This window comes from Mustela putorius, unplaced genomic scaffold (assembly GCF_011764305.1).
Source record: "Mustela putorius furo isolate JIRA1106 unplaced genomic scaffold, ASM1176430v1.1 tig00003972_pilon_pilon_pilon, whole genome shotgun sequence".
Taxonomy (NCBI): domain Eukaryota; kingdom Metazoa; phylum Chordata; class Mammalia; order Carnivora; family Mustelidae; genus Mustela; species Mustela putorius.
The window spans coordinates 16,388,355-16,412,874 of record NW_025422115.1 but is presented as its reverse complement, the minus strand read 5'-3'; the positions used below and the strand labels follow the sequence as shown (position 1 = coordinate 16,412,874).

Genomic DNA, 24,520 nt, shown 5'->3' with positions numbered 1-24,520 from the left:
TTTTCCCTCCCCCCACAGATTGATCATACCTACAAGAGCTGCTATGGTACCAAGGGGAGGTGAAAACTGATGGACGAAAGTTTTACTACCATGCACTGAAAAGAAAGCATTGTCTGTGAAGGTCCTTTTTTAAAAATGTCTGCTTGTAACACCTTTACTGAACACGTTTGGAAACCTGGTGAATGCAAGAACTGCTTTAAACCTAAAAGCTTGCACCAGCTTCCCCCAGACCCTGAGAAGGCACCCATCACCCATGGCAATGTGAAAACTAATGCCAATCACAGTAACAACCACCGCATGAGGAACACTGGAAATTTCCGTCCTCCTGTGGCTAAAAAACCCACTATAGCTGTGAAGCCCACTATGATGGTGGCAGATGGGCAAAGTGTATGTGGTGAACTTAGTATCCAAGAACACTGTGAGAACAAACCTGTCATCATAGGATGGAACCGAAACAGGACACCCTTGAATCAGAAACCACTTAATAATAATAATGAAGATGACATTGAAGGCTTTAGCCATGTTCCTAAGCCTTATGGCAATAATGATAGTGCAAAGAAGGTATCAAATAACAATAATGGACTAACGGATGTGTTAAAGGAGATAGCAGGCTTGGATGCCATCCCTCAGATAAGAGGAAATGAAACAAACTCCAGAGAAACATTCTTAGGAAGAATAAATGATTGCTATAAAAGATCACTGGAAAGAAAGCTTCCACCGAGTTGCATGATGGGTGGGATCAAGGATACTCAAGGCAAGCACGTGATTCTGAGTGGGAGCACAGAAGTGATCAGTAATGAAGGGGGCCGGTTCTGTTACCCAGAGTTTTCTAGCGGCGAGGAGAGTGAAGAAGATGTACTTTTCAGTAACATGGAGGAGGAGCATGAGAGCTGGGATGAGAGCGATGAAGAGCTGTTGGCCATGGAGATTCGCATGAGAGGGCAACCGCGCTTTGCTAACTTCAGGGCAAATACTTTGTCTCCTGTTCGATTCTTTGTGGACAAAAAATGGAATACAGTCCCCTTGCGAAATAAGTCCCTGCAGAGGATCTGTGCTGTCGACTATGATGACAGCTATGATGAAATCCTAAACGGCTATGAAGAAAACTCTGTGGCCTCCTATGGACCAGGAAGTGTTCAGAGCATGGCATCCTCTGACTCTGCATCACCAGGTTCTTCTTTAACAGAAGAATCGCGTTCTGAGACAGCCAGTAGTTTATCCCAGAAGATCTGTAATGGGGGAGTATCTCCGGGTAACCCCGGAGATTCTAAGGACATGAAAGAAAGGGAGCCCAATTGTGAAAGTCTCTCTGGTAATAGTCAGGAGAAGGACTCCTCACAAGCACCTAAAAGCTCAGTAAAAGTTCCAGAAACACACAAAGCCGTCCTTGCTCTCCGACTAGAAGAGAAGGATGGCAAAATTGCCGTACAAACTGAGAAGCAAGAAAGTAAAGCCTCTACAGATATCGCTGGCCAAGCCATAACCATAAACCTCGTCCCCGTGGAAGAGCAAGCAAAGCCTTACCGAGTTGTCAATCTGGAACAGCCACTGTGCAAGCCATATACTATCGTGGACGTGTCGGCAGCCATGGCCAGTGAGCACCTCGAAGGCCCTGTTAACAGCCCCAAGACAAAAATCTCATCTTCTACTCCAAACTCTCCGGTGACATCGCCTGCACTGACATCAGGACAAACAGGTGCCCATTTCCAAAACTCCAGTGCAATACGATACCAGGAAGTGTGGACTTCCAGCACCAGCCCGCGACAAAAGATACCCAAGGTGGAATTGGTTAGCGGTGGAACTGGGCCAAACATCCCTCCGAGGAAAAACTGTCACAAGTCAGCACCCACTTCACCTACAACAACAAACATTTCCTCTAAAACTATCCCTGTTAAGTCACCCAATCTGTCCGAAATAAAATTCAATAGTTACAATAATGCTGGTATGCCACCTTTTCCAATTATCATTCATGATGAGCCGACTTATGCTCGGAGTTCCAAAAATGCCATCAAAGTCCCCATTGTCATCAATCCAAATGCGTATGACAATCTAGCCATTTACAAAAGTTTTCTCGGAACAAGTGGAGAACTCTCGGTGAAGGAAAAAACTACCAGTATAATAAGCCATACTTATGAAGAAATCGAAACTGACAGCAAAGTGTCCGATAACAGCACCAGCAAACCTACTGACTGTCCCCAAGCCAAGGGGTTTTCCAACAGCACAGAGCGTAAAAGGGGCTCAGTGGCTCAAAAGGTTCAGGAGTTTAACAGCTGTCTTAACAGAGGTCAGTCTTCACCGCAGAAAAGCTATAGTTCTAGCCACAGCTCCCCAACAAAGATCCAGAGAACCACTCAAGAACCTGGGGCCAAAACCGAAGGCCCTCAGGAGTCTCCGATGACGTGCACCACCAGCAGCAGCAGCAGGGAGAAAGCGAGCACGGTGCTTTCTCAGATTGTGGCTTCTATCCAGCCACCGCAGTCCCCTCCAGAAATGCCCCAGTCTGGCCCGAAAGCATGCAGCGTGGAAGAGCTGTACGCGGTTCCTCCAGACGCCGATGCTAAGAGTACCCCTAAGAGTACACCAGCCCGACCCAAATCTCTCTTCACGGCTCAGCCCGGTGCTGAAGCTGAAGCCCCGCAGACCACAGAAAGCCCGACGACCAAAGCACGGAAAGATCCGCTCACAAAGCCGGTCACCAGCCCTCTCTCCAAATTAGTGGCCAACCCCCAGAGCGAGCCACCACCTCCCTTTCCCCCACCTCGCTCTACTTCCTCCCCTTATCATGCAAGCAACCTTCTGCAGAGGCATTTCACCAACTGGACCAAGCCCACCAGTCCTACCCGGTCAACAGAAGCTGAATCGATTTTGCACTCGGAAGGCAGCAGGCGGGCCGCTGATGCGAAACCTAAGCGCTGGATATCATTTAAAAGCTTCTTCCGCCGCCGGAAAACAGATGAGGAAGAGGATAAAGAGAAAGACCGAGAGAAAGGAAAACTGGTGGGCCTGGATGGCACAGTCATCCACATGCTGCCGCCACCTCCAGTCCAGCGCCATCACTGGTTCACAGAGGCCAAAGGAGAGTCCAGTGAGAAGGCGGCCATTGTCTTCATGTACAGGTGCGATCCTGCCCAAAGCCAGCCCAGCGCGGATCAGAAGGCCAGAGCAGACCAGGCAGCCGTCAGAGAGAAGGATGGGGCAGAGGACGGGTTACTGCAGGACTCAGAGAAGAAGAAAAGGAGTCATTCTTCTCCATCACAGGTTCCTAAAAAAATCATCAGGTATGTAAAATAGAATGGCAGAGTATGGGAATTATTTTTAACACATTTTTAGGTGCTAAGTTTTTTACATCTTTGAGATTACATAAGAGCCATTTATGTTTATAAGTAGCACTCAGTGGCCATCGTCTATCTTTATAACTGCATTCCAAGATTAGAGTATTATTAAAGTGATCTTACTGCACCAAGCAAGGTTTATGGCCCTGGAGCTTTAGCTGAAGCTAAAGTAACCTGCTGCATTCTGGTGAATGGAAAGGGGCTTGAACACAGAAAAGCAAATCCATAACACCTTAATAGCAGTAAATAATACGTTGCTTTGAAATCCTATGATAGTGTGAGGAAGAAACAGGATCAAATGAATAAATTGTGGCACCCTTCTTACCCTCACTGTAGATGGAATAAAGCTCCTCAAGCCATTCATTTTGGTGTTCACCAAGGTGTTAGCTCTATATGCATTACTTTGTTTTGAGGGAATATTTGGGGTTTTATTGTGTCTCTTCTTCCTAAGTATTATGGAAAAGGGGGAGGGGAGTGTGCAGTGGAGACAGGGCCAGCAGTTTAATGATCTAACACGTGGGCGACAGAAGAGAAGTTGGTCATTGAGGTTGAGACCCAGCCAGGAGTAGAATCCTGATGGCAGCTGGCAAGTGCACACCGATTCACATCCACTCAGTTCTCTAGCTGTTCACTTCCTTTCTCAAGTAAGTGTTCGTGATCACATTCCCAGGATTTATCTCCCATCCACACAACAGCCCTACAAATTGGTTGTCTTCTTCCAAAGATCAGAGACGTTAAGAAGTAAGCAGATTCATGTAGTTCACAGTTGACAGAGCCAGAATTCAAACTTGATCTGTCTGATTCATTGTATTCTTCCCACAGTGTTGCACTGTTCACAAACATAAGAGCAAGCAAGATTTGTATATTTTCACTTGTAATCATTCATATGAACATTCATGTTTAGGAAGCTTAAGTTTTTTGTTTCTCATTTGTATTGTAAGCAAAATTAACGAAATGCCAATAAAAATAAGAACTATTATCCCAAGTTTGTAACAGATGGGATGATTTCCTTATATCCCCTGTACTTTTTTTTTTTTCCAAGATTTTATTTTTAAGTAACCTCTACACCTAGCATGGGGCTCAAACTCACAGCCCCAAGACCAAGTGTTGCATGCTCTACTGACTAAGCCAGTCAGGCACCCTGTACTTTTTATTTTTAAGCAGAAATATGCCCTGAGTATTTCTTTCATCTGATTCTAAGTCTGCCTCCCTCTTACTTACACAGTAAGCCTTCTCTACCAGGCCTGGCCCTTTCTTTGGCAAACTCTTATGAGAGCGTAGATCCGCTCATAAGACCAGCTTTTTGTTAGAACAGTACAGATAAAAATTAAGATGAATACTTAATGCCTTCACTCTTTCTAGCAAAATGTTAAGAAGTTTTATATATATATTCTTTACGAAAATAAGCTTTTTATATAACCCCAAAACAGTTGTCAAAATGCTAGCAAGTTCCTGTTTTCCTTAAATCCATATAATAGCAAAGCAAGTAGAATAGTGGTAATATATTCCTGGAAAGAGTAGTCTTGTCATTGGTAGTTGAAAGTGGATGATAGAATATCATACTCCAGCGGTAATAAAACACATGTATTGCAGGTTACTGTTTTATTTAGGAAAAAAGCAATTTAAACAGCACCTGGTTGGAGTTACTTATGTCAGATAGTTCTCTCAGATCAGTAAATGGCTTCACTCCTCATTAAGTAGGGCTGTGGTGTGTTTATCCGCATCCTGGAAGGAAGAGCCAAGCAATGATTTGGCCTCTCTTCTGTGGAATGAGATTTTCTACTTTGGCTGCATTGCCACTGCATGTGGGCCTGAGGACAGCCCAGACCCTTGACACAGCAGACCCCTTACTGTATAGCTTATATTTTCACAGATTTGCTTGTACATGAGCCAGTCATATTTTCCAAAATTCATCAGTTCTTGACAAGTAACTCCATGAGGGGTACCTGGGTAGCTCAGTCAGTTCAGTGCCCAACTCTTGGTTAGGGCTCAGGTCACGATCTCAGGTCCCGAGGTTGATCCCCAGTGGGCTCCACGCTCAGCGGGCAGTCTGCTTCCCTTCTCCCTCTCCCTCTATTCCTGTCCCCATGTGTGCTCTTTCTCTCTCTCTCAAATAAGTAAATCTTTTTTAAAAAAGGTAACATCCATGAATTGAAGCAGTGCGGTTGGTTTGCCCCATTGGTTTCAGATTTAACCGTGCATCATGGTAACTTGAGGGCTGTTAAAGCAGAGATTGCTGGGCCCCACAAAGTTTCTGATGCAGTGGGTGTGAGGTGCTGTGGGCCCTGAGAGTTTGCACTTCTTACAAGTCCCCAGGTGATACCGAGGCCCCTGGCCCTGGGGTTACACTTTGGGAGCCACTGATCTCACCACCATTCAGAATCTAAAGCTAATGTGCTGTCCTCTAAGTAGAGCATTTTTGAGGTATTAAGGTTTTCTTAGAGACACTCTAGAATTGTCACATTTCATATTTGTCTCAGAAAAGGGGGTTTTAAACAGTTTTGTTTTAATCTAAACATAGATACTCGTTGAAAAATATACACCATTTCCTTTTTTAATAATTACTTAATTTACTTGGATACACCATTGGTATTTACTTGAAGCAACTTAGAAAGGGAAAAATGTTACTGTCAAATGTCAATATTTGTGTTTCCAGCCTGATGGCGGTGTAATCATTAAAATAGCATCCTTTGGCTGGGAACATACTGCTGGAAGAAATGAAAATTCAAGTTTTTCTATAAGTAATGAAGATTCCAAATCCAAACTATAAGAAATAAAAAAATACTCAACTGAATGCCAGACCCTAACAGATAAGAGATTTTGTAGAGCCTTCTGTTACGGGATTAGACTGTTATTCGGTTCATTTATTTGACTCTTCAGGCAACAAAAAATGAGTGTCTTAACTGTGCCTTATATAGGCCATCAGGACAGGTGAGGGAAAGATCATCACACTGCTGAAATAACAGGTTTGGCTTTGACTTCACTTCAGCTCTCCATCCGGTCCTTCAGGGGACAGTGATTGTAATGACAGCTATCACTGGAGTTAGTTTGAGGGTATAAAGGGAAAATATGTACGAGACTTTGCACAGGGTCTGGCATAGGTTGGGTGCTTTAAGATGTCAGTAGCCCCTCTGCCTTCCATGTAATAAATGCTAAAACAATGTAATGTGTGTCATGGTACAGAAACATAAAGCACAGAGATTAGATCAGCTTAAAAGAGACTTCTTAGAAATGAAATATAAACCAGTTCTTAAAAGACAGATAGGATTTTTCCCGCTGCTTGGGAAAGACATTGCAGACAAAAGGAACAATATATATGCAGAGTCACAGAGAAGATGATAGCAAACAGAGTCCAGACAGGTGGCTGGAAAAGGATAATGAATAGACCTATGGTTCTTCAAATGCGGTCAAGGCAAGGTCAAATAGTGATCATGCAAAAGTCACCGTTTTCATAATGAGACATTATTCTTTTCACTGCACTGACATTTGCACTGATGGTACAAAAACAATAGAAGGCAAAATTACTTACACTTTAACACAAGTCAAAGCCATGGAATAATATTGTACAAATAGTTAAAAAAAAAAAAGTTCATTTAAGCATGTCCTTGGTGAAGTAGTAAATTTTATTAAATCTCAGCTCTTGAAACTGTGTCCATTTAAACATTCCATGTGATGAAGTGTGAAGTATACATAGATTATTTCTGTTGAATACCAAAGTATGGTGGTTATTGCAAGGAAAAACAGTTTGAGTTACAAAGCTGAGCGAACCACCTTTTTCTTTTCTTTTCTTTTTAAGATTTTATTTATTTGCCAGAGAGAGAAAGAGAAAGCACAAGCAGGGGGAGCGGCAGGCAGAGGGAGAAGAAGGGAGCTTCTCCCTCTCAGCAGGGAGCCCAGTGAGGGGATTTGATCCCAGGACCCTGAGAACATGACCTGAGCTGAAGGCAGACGCTTAACTGACTCAGCCACCCAATCCCCTAGCCACCGCTTTCATGGACTGCCTTGAAAGAACAGGTGGCAGACCCACTGTGGCTATTCAGACTTGAGTGCTTTTCTTAAGAATGAACATAGTAAGCCTATTACCTCAAGGAAAACAACTGACAGTATTTGTTATCAATGATAAAAAGTTAAGGCTTTCAAATAAAAATAAGATTTTTAAAAAACTTTTATCTGCTATCATGACTTTGACAGCTTCCTGATGTTTAAGGATCTTTCTGATGAGAATGGTGGTATTTAAAAAAAGATTTTTTAATATATAATGAAATGTGTCAACATTTGGAAGATCTGCATAACTCAGTGAACTAGTAATTTCAAATGACCTAATGCACAATATTACAAAATTATGCACAAGTAAAAGATCCATTGAAATTGCAAGTTGGATGGATATTTTTCAATGCAACTGAGGCCAGAAAGTTTATTGATATGGTTTCAGGTTCCACATTGCAAATAATCTTTAAGACTTCCACTTATCAAGTTCTTATATGGTACCAAGGAGAATATCCACAATTATCTAAAAGACCACTAATAGACTTTTTCCTTTCCCACCTCGATATCTGGATGAGATCACATTTTTAAATATATAGTTGACCGTGGAACAACACAGGTTTGAATTGCATGGGTCTACTTCTATATAGATTTTTCTATAAATACTGTAAAGTACTATAAGTGCATTTTCTCTTCCTTATGATTTTCTCAATAACATTTTCTTTTCTCTAGCTTACTTTATTTTAAGAATACAGTATATGATACATATAACATACAAAATATGTGTTAATTGGGGTACCTGGGTGGCACAGTTAAGCAGTGGACTCTTGGTTTCAGCTCAGGTCATAAACTCAGGAGTCATGAGATCAGGCTCCTCATCAGGCACCACACTCAGCGTGGAGCTGCTTCAGATTCTCTTTCCCTCTGGCCCTCCTGCTTGTGCTCACTTGCATTGCTCCCTCTCTCCCTTAAATAAATAAATCTTTTTAAAAAATGTGTTAATTGGCTATAACTAAGACCTGCTTAATAGTAGGTTACTATTTTTAAGTTTTGGGGGAGTCAGATTTATACACAGGCCTTTTTTTAAATTGTTTTTAAAGATTTTTTTTATTTGACAGACAGAGATCACAAGTAGGCAGAGAGGCAGGCAGAGAGGGAAGGGGAAGCAGGCTCCCTGCTGACCAGAGAGCCCAATGCAGGGCTCGATCCCAGGACCCTGAGATCATGACCTGAGCAGAAGGCAGAGGCTTAACCCACTGAGCCACTCCAGTGCCCCTGTACACAGGTTTTGACTATAGTTCCCCTAACCCCTGCACTGTTCAAGAGTCAACTGTATTTTAACCAAAGCAGCATATCACAGCCGATTGAATGCAGAAGCACATGTGAGAATTCAGCTGTCTTCTCTTAGGTCAGATACTAAAGAGATTTGAAAATGATGTTATAAAATAAAATAACCCTATTTTTAAAGGGTTTATTATTTTTAAATGAACTAGTAACTATTTTTAAATTGTCTTATTTTTAATTTCTAATATGGTATCAATTGGTAGAATTCACATAAACAAACGCCCTTGAACTTGTCGATAATTTTTAAGTGTAAAGGAATCCTGCAAACAAAAAGTTTGAGAAGTGCTGAGACAAGATGTGAAGAGGCTTACATGATATGTTGAAATATTTGGCCCTTATCTTTAGATTTTGGGGCAGAAACTGTTTCTTTTCTTCTTCTTCTTCTTCTTTTTTTTTTTTTTTAAGATTTTATTTATTTATCTGACAGAGATCACAAGTAGGCAGAGAGGCAGGCAGAGAGAGAGGAGGAAGCAGGCTTCCCGTAGAGCAGAGAGCCCGATGCGGGGCTTGATCCCAGTACCCTGGGATCATGACCTGAACGGAAGGTAGAGGCTTTAACCCACTGAGCCACTCAGGCACCCCAGGGCAGAAACTGTTTCTAAGGGGGAAAGTGTGTGACTTTTTTTTTTAAGATTTTATTTATTTATTTGAGAGAGAGAGAGCACAAGCAGGGGGAGTGGCAGAAGGAGAGGGAGAAGCAGGTCCCCACTGAGCACAGAGCCCAGTAAGGGGCTCGAGCCCAAGACCCTGGAATCATCACATGAGCCAAAGGCAGACGCTTAACCAGCTCAGCCACCCAGGCACCCCTAGTGTGTGACTTTTTAAATTTTTTTGTTTTAAATTTTTATTTTAAGATTTTATTTTTTAACTAATCTCTCCACCCAATGTGGGGCTTGAACTCAAAACCCCAAGATCAAAAGTTGCATGCTTCAGCCAACCAGGTGCCCCCATTTTTTTTTTTTAAATAAAATCTCTATTGGCAGTACTATTGAAAATGGGCTGCAAAGTGGAAATACTGTTTACCATGATATTAGTCAAATTTTGACTCAGGAATATATCCATAGGCATCATTTCTATCTGACTAGTCTGGATGAAGAGAAGGTAATTTAGTGGTTATTCTGGTCTATAATCCCATGGGAATTCCTTCACTATTGTTTTTAGAAGCACTAGCCTACCTACCATCTCTCCAACTCTTTGGTGTCCATATCATGAGGAATAATATCACTTAGTGAGAAAAGCACTAGAGTCAGACTAAGATTTGAATTCCATCTATACTACTGGTAGCTGTGTGGCTTTTGACTTAACCTCTCTAAGCTGAAGCTTTCCAACCTGTACAATAGAGATAATAATACCTACCTTATAGAGCTACTGTGAGCACTAAATTGATAACTGTAAAGCATCTAGCACAGTATCTAGCAATAGGGTTAGCCTCTTTATAAATTCCATTTAGGGCACCAGAATTTAGAATAATCCTTGCTGAATGTCTTACCCCTGTAGTCTGTTTTTAGAACAGCTTTCTTAATGTAAATCCAGTCATATCCCCACACTGCAGAAGGCCCTATATATGTGAATTTTGTCACCTGTTTAATCTTATTTACCTTCTTGCTCTTGAACCTCAGTTATTCTGGCTTCCTTCCTTTCTGAGTGCCTTATTTATAAGGTTTACCATGACATCAGTACTTTAGGACTACCTTTTTTAAAAGATTTTATTTATTTATTTGACAGAAAGAGATCACAAGTAGGCAGAGAGAGAGAGAGAGAGAGGAGGAAGCAGGCTCCCTGCTGAGCAGAGAGCCCGATGCGGGACTCGATCCGAGGACCCTGAGATCATGACCTGAGCCAAAGGCAGCGGCTTAACCCACTGAGCCACCCAGGCGCCCTAGGACTACCTTTTAATTGGATACTGTCTTAAAATGGGTCCTTTATTTATTTTCATGTTAAAGTTTTTTGTGAAAGAAAATTTTAAACATATACAAAAGTAGATAAATTAGTAAAATGAGCCACCATTTGCCCTAAAACCACATTTCAACAATTACCAGTTTATGGCCAGTTTTGATTCATCTATACCCTTATTTCCTTCTCCTGTTATTTTGAAACAAATTCCAGACATTTTGTTGTAAATGTTTAGTATGTATCTCCAAAAGGTAAGTTCTTTTTTTTTTTTTTCCTCCCATCATGACCATATGTTAGAAAGGATTCTTTAAACTTTAATGACTAACTCCTGGCTAAACAGCATCTAGTATCAGGATTTTAAATACTAGGGGTTTTTGCGTGGCTCAGTCAGTTAAGCATATGCCTTTGGTTCAGGTCATGATCCTAGGGTCCTGGGATTGAGCCCCACATCAGGCTCTCTGCAGAGCAGGGAACCTGCTTCTTCCTCTCCCTGTGCCCCACTCCCCCAACTTCCCCAGCTTGTGCACTCTCTCTCTGTCAAATAAATAAAATCTTAAAGAAAAAGATTTTAAATATAAATATATTCTGATGACTCCTTTCTGGACCTCCCCCATAATTCACATACTTACCCATTTGGCATTTCCACTTGAACATCAAGTGGACATCTCAAATGAAACATGTCCAAAACAGAACTCTTGATTTTTCCCTACAAATCTATTCCATCCCAGGTCTTCCCTTCTTGGTAAATGATCCCACTATCCATCCAGTTACTCGTTCCAGGAAAGTAGCAGTCACCCATGGTCTTTCTTTTCCTCACCCCCTACATGCAAAATATCAGTGAATCTTATTAATTCAACCTCTAGAATATATGCCAAATCTGTTTACTTCTTTCCATCTCTGCTTCTACCACACTGGTCCAGGCCACCCTCATCTCATCTGATTTTCCTTTTCCATTTAGGAAAAGCATTTTCCTTTCCATTTAGGAAAAGTATTTTCCTAATTGATCTCCCTGTTTTAATCTCTAATCTCTCAAGAATAACCATAGTGTCAACACAATGAAGGAAGTCCATACATAATATGACCACTGCCTACCTGTTTAACCTATCTCCTACTCATCCTCTTGTGCATGAGCTTCTCACAGAACAGTTTTCTTTCTTTCTGTTCTTCAAACATGCCAAACATAATCCCTTTTTATCAGCTATTCTCTCTCTGGAATGCTTTCTTCAGATCTTTGTATGGCAGGCTCCTTGTCATTCTGCTGGCTACTTGTCTATTTGTCTAAGATAGAGATGGGGGTGGTGTTGCAGAAGAGGGAGAGAGAGAATCCCAAGCAGGCTCCCTGCCCAACATGGAGTCCAGCCCACGCTTGATCTCAGTCCTGAACACATAATCTGAGCTGAAATCAAGAGTCGGACACTTAACCAACTGAGCCTCCCAAGTGCCCCATTCAACTATCAATTTTTTTTTAAAGATTTTATTTATTTATTTGTCAGAGGGAGAGTGAGCACAGGCAGACAGAGTGGAAGGCAGAGTCAGAGGGAGAAGCAGGCCCCCTGCAGAGCAAGGAGCCCGACGCAGGACTCCATCCCAGGATGCTGGGATCATGACCTGAGCCGAAGGCAGCCGCCCAACCAACTGAGCCACCCAGGCGTCCCTCAACTATCAATTTAAATGTCACTTCCTTGGATTCTCTACTGACTGCCTAGTTTTAAGAAACTTGCCCTACCCTTAGTCACTTCCGATCACATCATCCTTTTCATTTTGGATTTATTCACATGTTTGTCACTTTTTTTTACACTATTCCATCTTCATTTCACTCCTTTTTTCTGGATTCAATTTCCTTCTTTCTCAACTATGTCGTTAGTAGTCTTTTCAATAATCAGTGTGGTAAATTTATTATTGATTAAATCATCTTTATTTTGTAATCAGTAGGCAGTATCTATTGCCAATCATATGTCCTTAAAAATTTAGTTCAAATTTTTTTTTCTAATCAATTAGAAAACCTTAGCCAATACCTAAGAAAATACTATAACTCACCCCAAATAACGATAATATTTCCAGCCAAAGTTTAAGATCTCACTTGCTCACGAATGGCCTGTTTTGGCAAGACTTTCTGGCTTCATCAGCCCTGAAACAACATCTTCCTAATTAGCAAAGATCCCCAGCATGCGTTTCTGTGTGTCATTTATATCTGTTTTCTCTCGGACTCCCAGAAACATCTAAGGAATTCAGCTATGCCTCACACTGCTGGGATTCTGCCCAAACCTCCACCAACTTCTATTTTGGACAGGCAGATAAGATTTGGCACACCTTTACTCCCTTAAGAATGCCATTCGTCTATATAAGCTTTTCCTTTATCCTTCCAAGATCTTTTTGATCTTCTTAGAGTCCTTATTGAGAGTCCTCAATAATCCAGGAGTCAATCCTAGGAGCTTTCTAATCCACTAAAAGGTTCAAGAGTATAGACCAAAAGTTGGAGAACTATGGCATACAGGTGGATCCAACTTGTCTACCTGTTTCTCTAACGAAGTTTTATTGGAAAACAGCCACACTCATTCATTTGTATGTTGTATATGGCTACTTTTGCATTATAACAGCAACGTTAAGTGCAACAGACACCATATGGCCTATAAGGCCTAAAATATTACTGACTTCACAGAAAAAGTTGGCCAAGTCTCCAGACTATGCTATAATATCTGATTTGTCTATGGTTGTCAGGCATGTCTATTCTAGCCAGACACCGCACAGGTTTGCAACTCCCTGAAGTACCTAGAGTCTGGGTCTCTTTATATTCATGTGTGTATGGGAAAAAAAAAGTCTGAGCACTTTTTAGACTGTGGTAAAATGCAATGTCCTTCTCTCTGTAAAGGTCAGTTAGAAACTTGAATTTTTTTGATGCTTATGCTCCAGTTATACCTTAATTTGCATTATCTCTACTCTTTGCCAAAAGAATCCTATCAAAGTCATCTTTTCATGCTGGGGACCACACTGGCCTCTGAAGATCAAATTCCTATTCCTCATAAAGAAAAAAATTGGAGACAGAAGCTGAAAGTAGCTGCTTGCTCTCCTGATCACATAGTCCTTGCTCTAAAGAAACTTCTGGACTACAAGCATTTATAAAGATCACATCTACATTTGCTGACATATTGTTCCTAAAGTTAGATGAGTTCATAAAGCCCTTACTGTTGAAATTCTAAATAATCCTCTTTTACAGAGAACTGATAAACATCTCACTTGGTCCTAATCACAGAATGATGCAGAATGATTGTTTAAGTGTACCATGATGGGATGGTCTTCAGATGGCTTTACATTCCTTTCCCTTCTGGAAGGTGATAAAACTCCAGAGAAGTAAGGTACTTGCCTAGAGTCTCATAATGAATATATTCCAAAGTGAAGAATCCAACTGAGACTTCCCCATGTATTGGGTCAGTTTTGTTTCCTTGTTAGCCTAATGAATCTGAAGGTAAACACCAGTATCTTACTGTATAATTCTTTTTTTTTTTAAATTTATTTCTTTGACAGAGAGAGAGATCACAAGCAGGCAGAGAGGCAGACGGGGTGTGGGGAGCAGGCTCCCTGCTGAGCAGAGAGCCTGATGCGGGACTTGATCCCAGGAACCTGGGATCATGACCTGAGCCGAAGGCAGCGGCTTAACCCACTGAGCCACCCAGGCGCCCCTTACTGTATAATTCTTAAAACACTTTCACTCACGTTATCTCAGTTGTCTCAACATCTATGACAGTGCATCCTTCCTATTTTATAAGATCTTGAGAAACAGAGTCTCATCGACATTCCCAGGGCTGCTATGCAAATAGATAGCAGAGCCAGAGTCTGACTTCAGAGGTGTTTGGCCCCTGAATGATTTTTTTTCTTTTTTGCACTCTTGATGGTGGTTGTTGAGTCCGTTGGTTTCTACCATGTCTTTTATAAAGTCAGTCTCAGTGCAAGAAGGGAAGTCTGTGACCAGGAAGAGATACGTCCTGATTCATCGAGCTGTTGAGCAGTCTCAAAGTACTCAACACGGGCATAGTTGAACATAGTTGCTCACTCTCTTAAAAGCACTTAATATGAATTTCCTAATTAATACATACTCCTATAAATGTCACTATACTCATTTTATAGATGAATGATGGGAGGCAGGGGCAGAGTAGTGGTTGTGGCAGCGCTGAAATGAAATTTGAGTTTCTCATTTCCAGGCCTGTTTTCAGACCTCGAGGCCACAGTTTCAGCCAGTGATTATTTAACATAACTGCAGTAGAGTATGGATTAGAGTTATCAGGTAATATTTAAAAGTTTAATTCCAGGAGAAGCAGTTTGTTCTCATATGGTGCCTTGATAATGGTGATTTGTTAATAGCAGGGAGAAAGGCTTGGCAAAGAACAACAACAACAGGGGCACCTGGGAGGCTCAGTGGGTTAAAGCCTCTGCCTTCAGCTTATGTCGTGATCTCAGGGTCCTGGGATCGAGCCCCAAATCTGGCTCTCTGCTCAGCGGGGAGCCTGCTTCCTCCTCTGTCTCTCTGCTGCCTCTCTGCCTACTTGTGATCTCTGTCTGTCAGATAAATAAATAAAATCTTTAAACAACAACAACATAACAGCGGTGCACACTGGCCCGCTCCCCACTCCCAGTCTAGTTCTCCTGTATTAAAAGAGCCTCAGGAGTCAGCCTTTGGCCTTTCTGTGCTGCTGGCACAGGGACAGAGCTCCAGTCTGCATCAGGGAGATGGCCTGCCCCACACTGGAACCTGTCCTGATGCCAGTCTCCATGGTGGTGCAGGCTGGGATTTTACTGGGAGGAATGCAGGTACAGAACCGTAGTAATATCCTCTAGTGCCTTGCTGTCCAGATCCCACCTGATTTGATTTATTCAACACCCATTTATTGGGTGTTTGCTATAATTCTCTGTCCCTTCGTATTAGTCTGTGTGGGCTACCATAAATAAAATACCACAGACTGGGTGACTTAAACAACAAAAATGTATTTGCTCACAGTTCTGGAGGGCAGAAATCCAAGGTCAGGGTTCCAGTTGAACTGGTTTCTGGTGACGACTCTCTTCCTACCTTGCAGAAATGACCACCTTCTCGTTATGTCCTCACTTTCCTTGTGTGCAGAGGGAGAGACAGACCAAGCCCTCTGGTATCTTTTGTTGTGAGTACAGTAATCCTATAGGACAGGGTCCCACCCTTATCCCCTCATTTAATCTTAAGTATCTCCAAATATGGCCACACTGGGGTTTAGGGCTTCAACATATGAATGGGGGGATATGAATGTTTTTCCAGAACACCTGTTATCAGTGTTCAGAGAAGGAAGAGTCCTGAAGACACAAAGATGTCTTGGCCAACTTGAGGCCTGCATAGTCTTTAATGACTGAGTTTGAAGTAGATGATGAAAAGAAGGGAAGCAACTCTAGGTAGACAGAGAAAGTAGGTTCAGCACAGATGGAGAATATAGTGTGTCCAAGGTATAGGAAGTTACGATGTAGAAATACATTGGTTTGTGTGGAGCTAAAGGATTTGTGTGTTGAGAAATTTGGAGTAAGGAGGGAAACATACATTGCAGCCTCATTGTGAAAGGCCTTGAAGACCTTTAGGTAGTTCAGATATGACCTTGACAGGTCACAAGGATGTGGAACAGAGGAACAGCAGAACAAAATAGAGATTTTAGGAAAAGAACCCTGGCCCAGCATCCAAGGTCCCTCTTGTAGCAGCTTTCTCAGTCAGAGCAGTCTGCCCTTTTTGCTCATCTCTGTCCTCTGTTGATACTGGGAATTGAGGTCATGCTGCATGTCGGGAGCCTCGACCTATTGCTTCTCTCACAGATGCTGCTTCTTATTTTCAGAGGTAACTTTATCCAGACAGGGCTCCAACTAAAAACTGTGAATGTCATACTAGACCAAATCCTTGTTTTCTAACATATTGTGAGTTTGTATAATTGTATTCTAAGAATAAACCTCAGAAGGTAAGGATTGGTTCCAAAACAGCCCCCTCCTCTTTTTTTAATAGCCCTTTATGAATCTCTCATCTGTGACTACTTGAATTATTTTGTTTCCCTTTATGTCACTTCTGAGCAGCAATGCTCCAACTTAAAATTTTCTTTTCTTTTTTTTTTTTTTAAGATTTTATTTATTTATTTGACATATCACAAGTAAGCAGAGAGGCAGGCAGAGAGAGAGATGGGGAATCAGGCTTCCTGCTGAGCAGAGAGTCCCACACGGGGCTTGATCCCAGGACTCTGGGATCATGACCTGAGCTGAAGGCAGAGGCTTAACCCACTGAGCCACCCAGGCGCCCCCCCCAACTTAAAATTTTCATGCTCACTTTTTACACCTTGATCCTTTTTATACTTGAGGCACTAGGACCAACTGTGTCAGAATCTCCTGGGTTGTTTATATAAATTCAGATTCCTGGGCCATCCCCCAGAGCTGTTAAATTTGTCCCTAGAGGTGGGAGCCGCAAATCTGCATCTTTAGCAAGTTCCCAAGGTAATTCTTAGTCACACTACAGCCTAATAACAATTAGCATAATATTTTAGAACATTGACTTTGAAGTCACTCAGTCCTGGATTTGAATCCTGCTTTCACCACTTATTAGCTCTGTCATCTTGGACAAGCCCTGGTTCAGGTTACCTCATCTGTAAACTGAGAGGCAGAGTAGGGTATCTGTTTAGACCACAAACCCTAGGTTTTAATCTCTCTTCCACCAGTTAGCAGCTGTGTTACCTGAGGCAAATGACTTAACCTCTCTGGACTCTAATTTCTTCATTTGTAAAAGAGAGATAATAATCTGCCTAGAGCATTATTGTGAGACTTAGAAGAATTTAGGAAAAACTGTGAGAAGAGGGTAGATTTTGTTCTCCCCTCCCTACCTCCACCCAAGGCATGACAGTGTCTGAGACCATTTAGTCATCATGACTAGGGAAGGAGAGAGTGGTTCCAACACCTGGGTAGAGGCAAGAGATGCTAGTAGGATCCTACCATGCACAGGACATCCCTTCACAGCAAGTATTATCTGGTCCGAAATGTCAGTAGTGCCACTTTTGAGAATCCTGGCTTAGAACAGACACACAATAAATACTATGTACGTTTTGGCTGCTGTTCAGATTCTCTGTTACAGGAATAACAAGCCTTACTTGGAGTGATATCGTTAGGAGACATATATCTAAGTACAGTACCGTACTCTCAGCAAATGCAGAGGCGGTTGTGATGGTGCATCTGTGAACGCAGTCTTTCTGTACTAAAGCAGCTCCTTTTTTTTTTTTAATTTTTTATTTTTTATAAACATATATTTTTATCCCCAGGGGTACAGGTCTGTGAATCACCAGGTTTACACACTTCACAGCACTCACCAAAGCACATACCCTCCCCAATGTCCATAATACCACCCCCTTCTCCCAAACCCCCTCCCCCCAGCAACCCTCAGTTTGTTTTGTGAAATTAAGAGTCACTTATGGTTTGTCTCCCTCCCAATTCCATCTTGTTTCATTGATTCTTCTCCTACCCACTTAAGCCCCCATGTTGCATCACCACTTCCTCATATCAGGGAGATCATATGATAGTTGTCTTTCTCTGCTTGACTTATTTCGCTAAGCACGATACGCTCTAGTTCCATCCATGTTGTCGCAAATGGCAAGATTTCATTTCTTTTGATGGCTGCATAGTATTCCATTGTGTATATATACCACTTCCTCTTGATCCATTCATCTGTTGATGGACATCTAGGTTCTTTCTATAGTTTGGCTATTGTGGACATTGCTGCTATAAACATTCGGGTGAACGTGCCCCTTTGGATCACTATGTTTGTATCTTTAGGGTAAATACCCAATAGTGCAATTGCTGGGTTGACAGATGCTGGCAAGGATGGGGAGAAAGGGGAACCCTCCTACACTGTTGGTGGGAATGCAAGCTGGTGCAGCCACTCTGGAAAACAGCATGGAGGTTCCTCAAAATGTTGAAAATAAAGCAGCTCCTTTTTGAAGAAATCCTTTTGCAATGTAAATAACTACGTTGTTTAGAATTTTTCAAAAGTAGACACATCTGTAGCCATTAATACCCTTTTATAATAGCTTCTAATAATTTTAATAATAATTCTGTTCTTTGCAAAGCACTCTTACTTCTTCATCTTCACAATCAGGCATTTACGGTCGAGTCTTTACCATATACCAGACTTGCATTATGGTGCCAGTGTGGTGGGGGTCAGTTCGGAGACAATCCAGTTCAGATCCCGACTCTACTACCACGTTACCCTCGTAACCCCGGGCAACTCATTTCACTTCGTCTGAGCTCAGTTTCCCTATCTGCAAAATGAAAGCAACTGCCTCAACCCCCTGAAGTGTTTTGGCCTGGGAAAGCGTACAGCTTGTGCAGTGTCGAGTAGGAGCAGATTCCCGTCCCCTCCATGAGCCCGCAGTGTTTTCAGAGCATGGTGTGACATACTCCTCTCCCTCCTCGGACTCGAAGGGCAGACAGGCAGTGGAGGGAGACAAGAGGAAAGTGGAGAAGTTGCTTCTCCAGTGCTTCTGCGCATGCATAAAAAGTCAAGGGCCCCTATCCTCCCTTGGGTAGTCCTTTTCGTCTAATATCTTGCTTTCTCAGGACATATACATCAGTATGTCACACCTTTCTTTAGAAGTGAGCCAAGGCCTAAATGGTGATGAGAGGCTCCTGCTGTAACGCTGTTGAGAAAGGCAGCCTTCTTTTATTGCTCTTTTCCAAGATTAGTTTATCTTCTCTGTTGATTTGCACAGATCCCATTCTGACTTCGTATTTCATAGGATTTTAAAACTGTAATTTTTCTTAGTATTATGAACATGACAGTAATTTACAGTGGCCCGTGTTTTTATCTACTTTTCTGTCTCGCGGTCCGGTGCTTTAAAGACACTTTTAATTCGCTATTCACATCTATTTTTAAAAAAGAAAAAGTGAAACCATGCAGTGTCTGAAGATTAGAGTCTATCCAGGACCTTGCTCATGGCTACCAGTCTTCCTCATTTCAAGACCCAGCCACTTCATTCACACTAGTAAGAGCTACCTTTGTTTGACCAACTTCTGTTAGACATATTAGGAAGAACCCATCAGATCTCAGTGAAAGGTTAATCTCAGTTCAGGAGAAGACGTTTGAAGGTTTCAGTGAAAGACTACAGAAGGCTTAGTGGAAAATTGGAGACACTAAGATAGTGATCAATGGACACAACACTTTTCTACCTGAGAATGCCAGTAATTGGAAAATATAGCAAAATCAAATTGATGACCTGGAAACCAAGATAGGATTAGGAAATGTCACATTGGCAGGGGTTACAGGGACAGAGAGAGACAGAGTTTTTCCTCCTTCTGATAGATTAAAGGTGTGGGATTTGATAACTTTGAACTCTCCTCATGTGTTGGTATATTTTCCAGCTCTACAAAAGCCCATCATCCCCCACAACCCCAGAAATCAGCAGCTCTGAAACCAGTTAAGAAAACTGTGATATGCTGTTTCTGATATGCTTTGATCTGAATTTTAGGAGTAAAAGGAGGTTTTAAAAATCACACATTTATTAATTGGCTGTCTTCGGCAAATAGAGACAAATGTTGTTGCCGAAGAGAGCTGGCAAATGGGAGGTTAGAATACCATTTGCCCAAAGAGACAGATGGTCTCTGTTGAAGCTTGATTTCATTTACTGTCCCTTCTGAAGCTGAATGGAAGTGGTTGAATTTTAAGATAAAGTTGAACAGAAATTGTGGAAATACTTGGATGCATAAAGGACTCTAATGCAGAATTTGATTTGCCTTTTTTATAAAAAAAAAAAAAGTACATTCAGACATTTAACAGAATTTTTACAAAAATCTTATTGAAGGAATTTGCCAGGAAAAAAAAAATCATTTTCATTTGATGGTGTATAATGATTAATCCCACCACCTGGGGTAAACCAAGTGAGCTTCCCACAGGAGATTGCTTGTGCAGCTTTGAATTATGTATGAATGTTGCAGACTGATGAGAGATAACCTTACCAAGGGATTCGTTTGTAGAACAGACAAATCTGTAACAATGTTACAGTTTCCTTTGAACACATTAAGTTCATTCTCCATGTTCAGAAAATGAGATGTCTTCCTGGAGATTATGACCTGATTTTTTAAGTGTTGGGTTATCCATCCCAAATCTCAATTATAAACTGGTCATTAAGGAAAAAGTCAGTTGAGGAATCTGAGGTACACACGAACTTGTGTTGTCTTCCATTATGAAAACAGAGTAAATGCTGAGGGTCCAGGAAAATAGTAGACTAAATCGGGGTGTGACTCAGCCTGACAATTAAGGACCTAGGTATCAATGCCATAGTTACTGTAGACATTCTGCATAGCACTATAGACCTAGGGATTGTTTAAACATGAATTTAACTCGTAGAAATAGAAAAGATATAACTTCCTCTACGTGGGCCATTTATTAGTTAATAGTTCTGTTTTATAACAATGAATATCAAATTGTACTTACCTGAGAAAAATCTAGTTATCCTTGTCATATTTGTTATTTCAAGATGTGCTAAGATATAGTGTATTAGAAATTCTAACAAGTTTCTTATAATTTCATTTTAAAGTTCTTTTTAAACTTTCTGTCTCATGGAGGAAATGGGGGACATTTTCATTTTGTTCATTATCTCCTTTCTGAGGCTGTCCTCTAGTTGGTACAGATGATCAAGGAATAGGAAATCAGAACCTGGTTTCTCGGATTCTCATTTTGGTGTCCATTACCTTAAACATTTCTTGATGAAATACTGGTGATGAACCCCTTTGTTAGGAGATAAAATCTGTATTTGGAAAGTGTCATTTTATTATTTGGGAGGGTTTTCTTTTTAAAAATATATCTTTTTTTTTTAAGATTTTATTTATTTATTTGACAGAGATCACAAGTAGGCAGAGAGGCAGGCAGAGAGAGGGGGGAAGCAGGCTCCCTGCTTGAGCAGAGAGCCCAATGTGGGGCTCGATCCCAGGACCCTGAGACCATGACCTGAGCTGAAGGCAGAGGCTTATCCCACTGAGCCACCCAGGCACCCCTGGGAGGGTTTTCGGATTTCATATCTAAATATGGCACAAAGAAATCAATGGTCAAAAATTATATTCCCTTAAAAAATTAATATGCCTTAGATAAATTGTCAAATTTTACTTCTTTCTTTCTTCCTAGACAGTTTGTCTATTGATACATAGTGACTGAGTCAACCTTCTCTGATGCTGTTCTCAGTTCTTTTTCATTTTTCAGTCATAGCATGTTACCACATCTAAGCTTGAACTCTCAAAGCCTCTCCATTTCTCATCTCTTTTACCATTTTCATCGTACATAGAGCTGTTCCTCCCTCAAGCATCAAGACATGACATATCATTGATGCATTTTAAAAAAAAATTCTTCCTTTTAGACTCTGCTGTCACTGCTGATTAAACATCTTAGCATCCATTTGCAATTCCTTGTGATTTCACTTTCATCAGCTCCCTTTGCATAGTTCTTTATAGTTGATGATTCTTTTAATTGGTGATATAATATACCAGTGTACTTACTTAAAATGTGCTTATGAAAACTAACCTTTATGTGGAATATAGGTTGTCCTGCCCTGATCCTCAAAGAGTTAATAAAACTAGTTTTCACTTTGCTTCCCAGAGGTAGTTTGGCACATTTCCCAGACCAAACCCCTAAGGTAAAGGTCAAGGTGCAGTGGATGATATTAAGGTGCAGAATTCGAAACCTGTATCTTACCCAACCTGTAGTTTTCCTGAGCTCAGTGGGATCTCTGGTATATCAGAGCTTCAGGACATGATTAACAGACCGAAGGCGGCCCTGTAGACTACCCTTTAATGGGGAATTGTATGAGTGAGTACAGTGGGTGAGTCTTTAACATTTCTTGCTTTTTAGCATCCGTATTTTGTTGTGAGAAGCCCATAGGAGCACAGAGCTGTGTTTCATGTATGTGAGGAGCAGGCCCAGGGAATTCTTTGTGGTTTAATAGCAGTAACTCTTTCTGTAGCCTTCACAATAGCTGAGGCTCATGGTAAATAGCCCATTGCATGGAGGAAAACAGACAAGGGAGGGTATAGTCGTGGTTTCTGAACCAACCTTTGCTAATCCCTTTTGATAATGGAAAAGAGAGCTGTCTTAGTAATAATGAGGAGATTGGGGAAAGAGAAAAGGCGAGAGCAAGCTTGCAGAGGTTAGAAGCCTAAAAACAGCATTTTAGGAAACCTCTCAAATTAACTCTAAAATAAGAAATGAATGTCACTTTATGTTTAGATATATACTTGTACTTTGAAATCAGAAATGACTTACATTAACTTTTGCCCAATAAAGATCATTTTCCTTCTGAAACATGTTGGTAACTATCCAGTGACCTATAGCCTTGACACTATGTGGTATTTGAGAGGGTCTCAGAAGTGTCACTTTGCTTTGTCTTTGCTAATGGCAGGGAAGCGAAGGCCCCTTCTCACTGTGATTTTGTAATGCTCCATATTATGAGAAACCAGTTTTGTTTGGAGCCCTTTTTTTCGGGTTGATGTCCTAGGGCAGCCCGTTAAGAGGCAGCATGCTCTACTGTTTGAGGCCTCCTTTACATACACCACCCTACTGGCCGCCAGTGGAGTGGCTCCTTACCACCTTACCACTGTCCTCGAGAGCCAGATCCCAGGAAGGAAGCTCCAGCTCATTGCTCACTCCCAGTACAGAGAGACCTCTGGCTCTGCCAGCTCTGAAAGAGTATTTTTGAAGTTGTGTATCCAGCAGACTTCAAGGCTTATTTTTTTGTTCAGACACACGCATAATTTCCATAATGAAAGATTGATAAGAAGGTACTCCTTTTTCAGATCTACTCCCTCAAATCCACAGGTGATATATGTTCAGATGACACATGATGAAACAAAGTACCTCTTTTAAAGAAACTTGTAAATGTCACTATGATTCACTGCCAATTGAAAATCCAGAAATAACATGCTATAGTATATAAGATGTTTCCTTCTTTCTCTTTGCCCACATTAAAACAAAACCAAAAAAGGGGGAAAGAAGGGTTGGTGAGTGTGTGACAGTCTAAGAACACTCTCAGAAACTGTTAAAGATGCCTGATTTTAAATTTGTTTTGTTGGCTAGCCCAGTGAGATTTTCTAACTAGGCTAATTTTCTCTACCAACATTAAATGACCATCCCATCCCCTTGTACTTATAGCAAAGCATTGACAGTTCAGGCAGGATGGGAAGTGGGGAAGACTGGAAGAGAGAGCTATAAGCAAATGAGCAGGCAGCAGTGAAACAAGATTGGAAACACAAAGTAGTATGGATGCCACACTGTGGTATGTGGCCAACAGGATCTTTCGGGTTCATTTTAATTGAGATTAACGAGAATGCAGACCTTTCATTTTCATTCACCTTGCCTACTGCATGCATTCGGGCAAAGGCTGTGGATTCTGTCCTCCTGACAACAAGACTTTGCTGGCCGCAGTTGACGTTCTGAAGCAATTGCTTCACCTCCTTATTTAGTCTAATCCCAGCTTTATTCCTGATCCTTTACTGAATACTTTAGCATGTAGTAAACTCTATATATGAAATAAAGTAAGTTTATATAGTAAATTATTTGATGTTACAGTACTACAGTATAGCAAATATGCCAAATACTTCACTAAGCATGTAAGCATGTGGGTGTTTTGTCTTCAACCAGTTAAGCATTCAGCCTTCACCACTACCATCACCACCTCCTGCCTTAGTTTCATTTCTTACCTTCTTATTCTCAGGCTTCCTTCTGAGATTACTATGCCTCCTCTATCGAACTGGATTCTCAATGTGTAGGAATCAAGATAAATAGGAGGATCAGCCTAGATGAAGGACTGCCCTCTATTCAGACAAGTATTTCAGGCCATAGGACCCATTATGGCGACTCTGGGGCTTGTTAATTACATTTTTGGCAAGTATATGTCTTCCATAAATCTAAATTTTAACCAGACCTTTGAATGCCACTGTGACCACAGTCTGAT

General features: G+C 41.3%; 1 protein-coding gene across 6 annotated transcripts in view; it reads left to right on the top strand.

The window, feature by feature from the left end:
- PEAK1 (pseudopodium enriched atypical kinase 1) overlaps positions 1 to 24,520 on the top strand; it is a 309,411-nt gene that overhangs the window by 235,873 nt on the left and 49,018 nt on the right. For all 6 annotated transcript variants that reach the window (XM_004758478.3, XM_004758477.3, XM_045070736.1 and 3 more), the window contains one exon: positions 19 to 3,278. In XM_004758478.3, coding sequence (XP_004758535.1) covers positions 136 to 3,278 — 3,143 coding nt within the window. In that variant the 5' untranslated portion in view covers positions 19 to 135. The remainder of the gene's footprint in view (positions 1 to 18; positions 3,279 to 24,520) is intronic.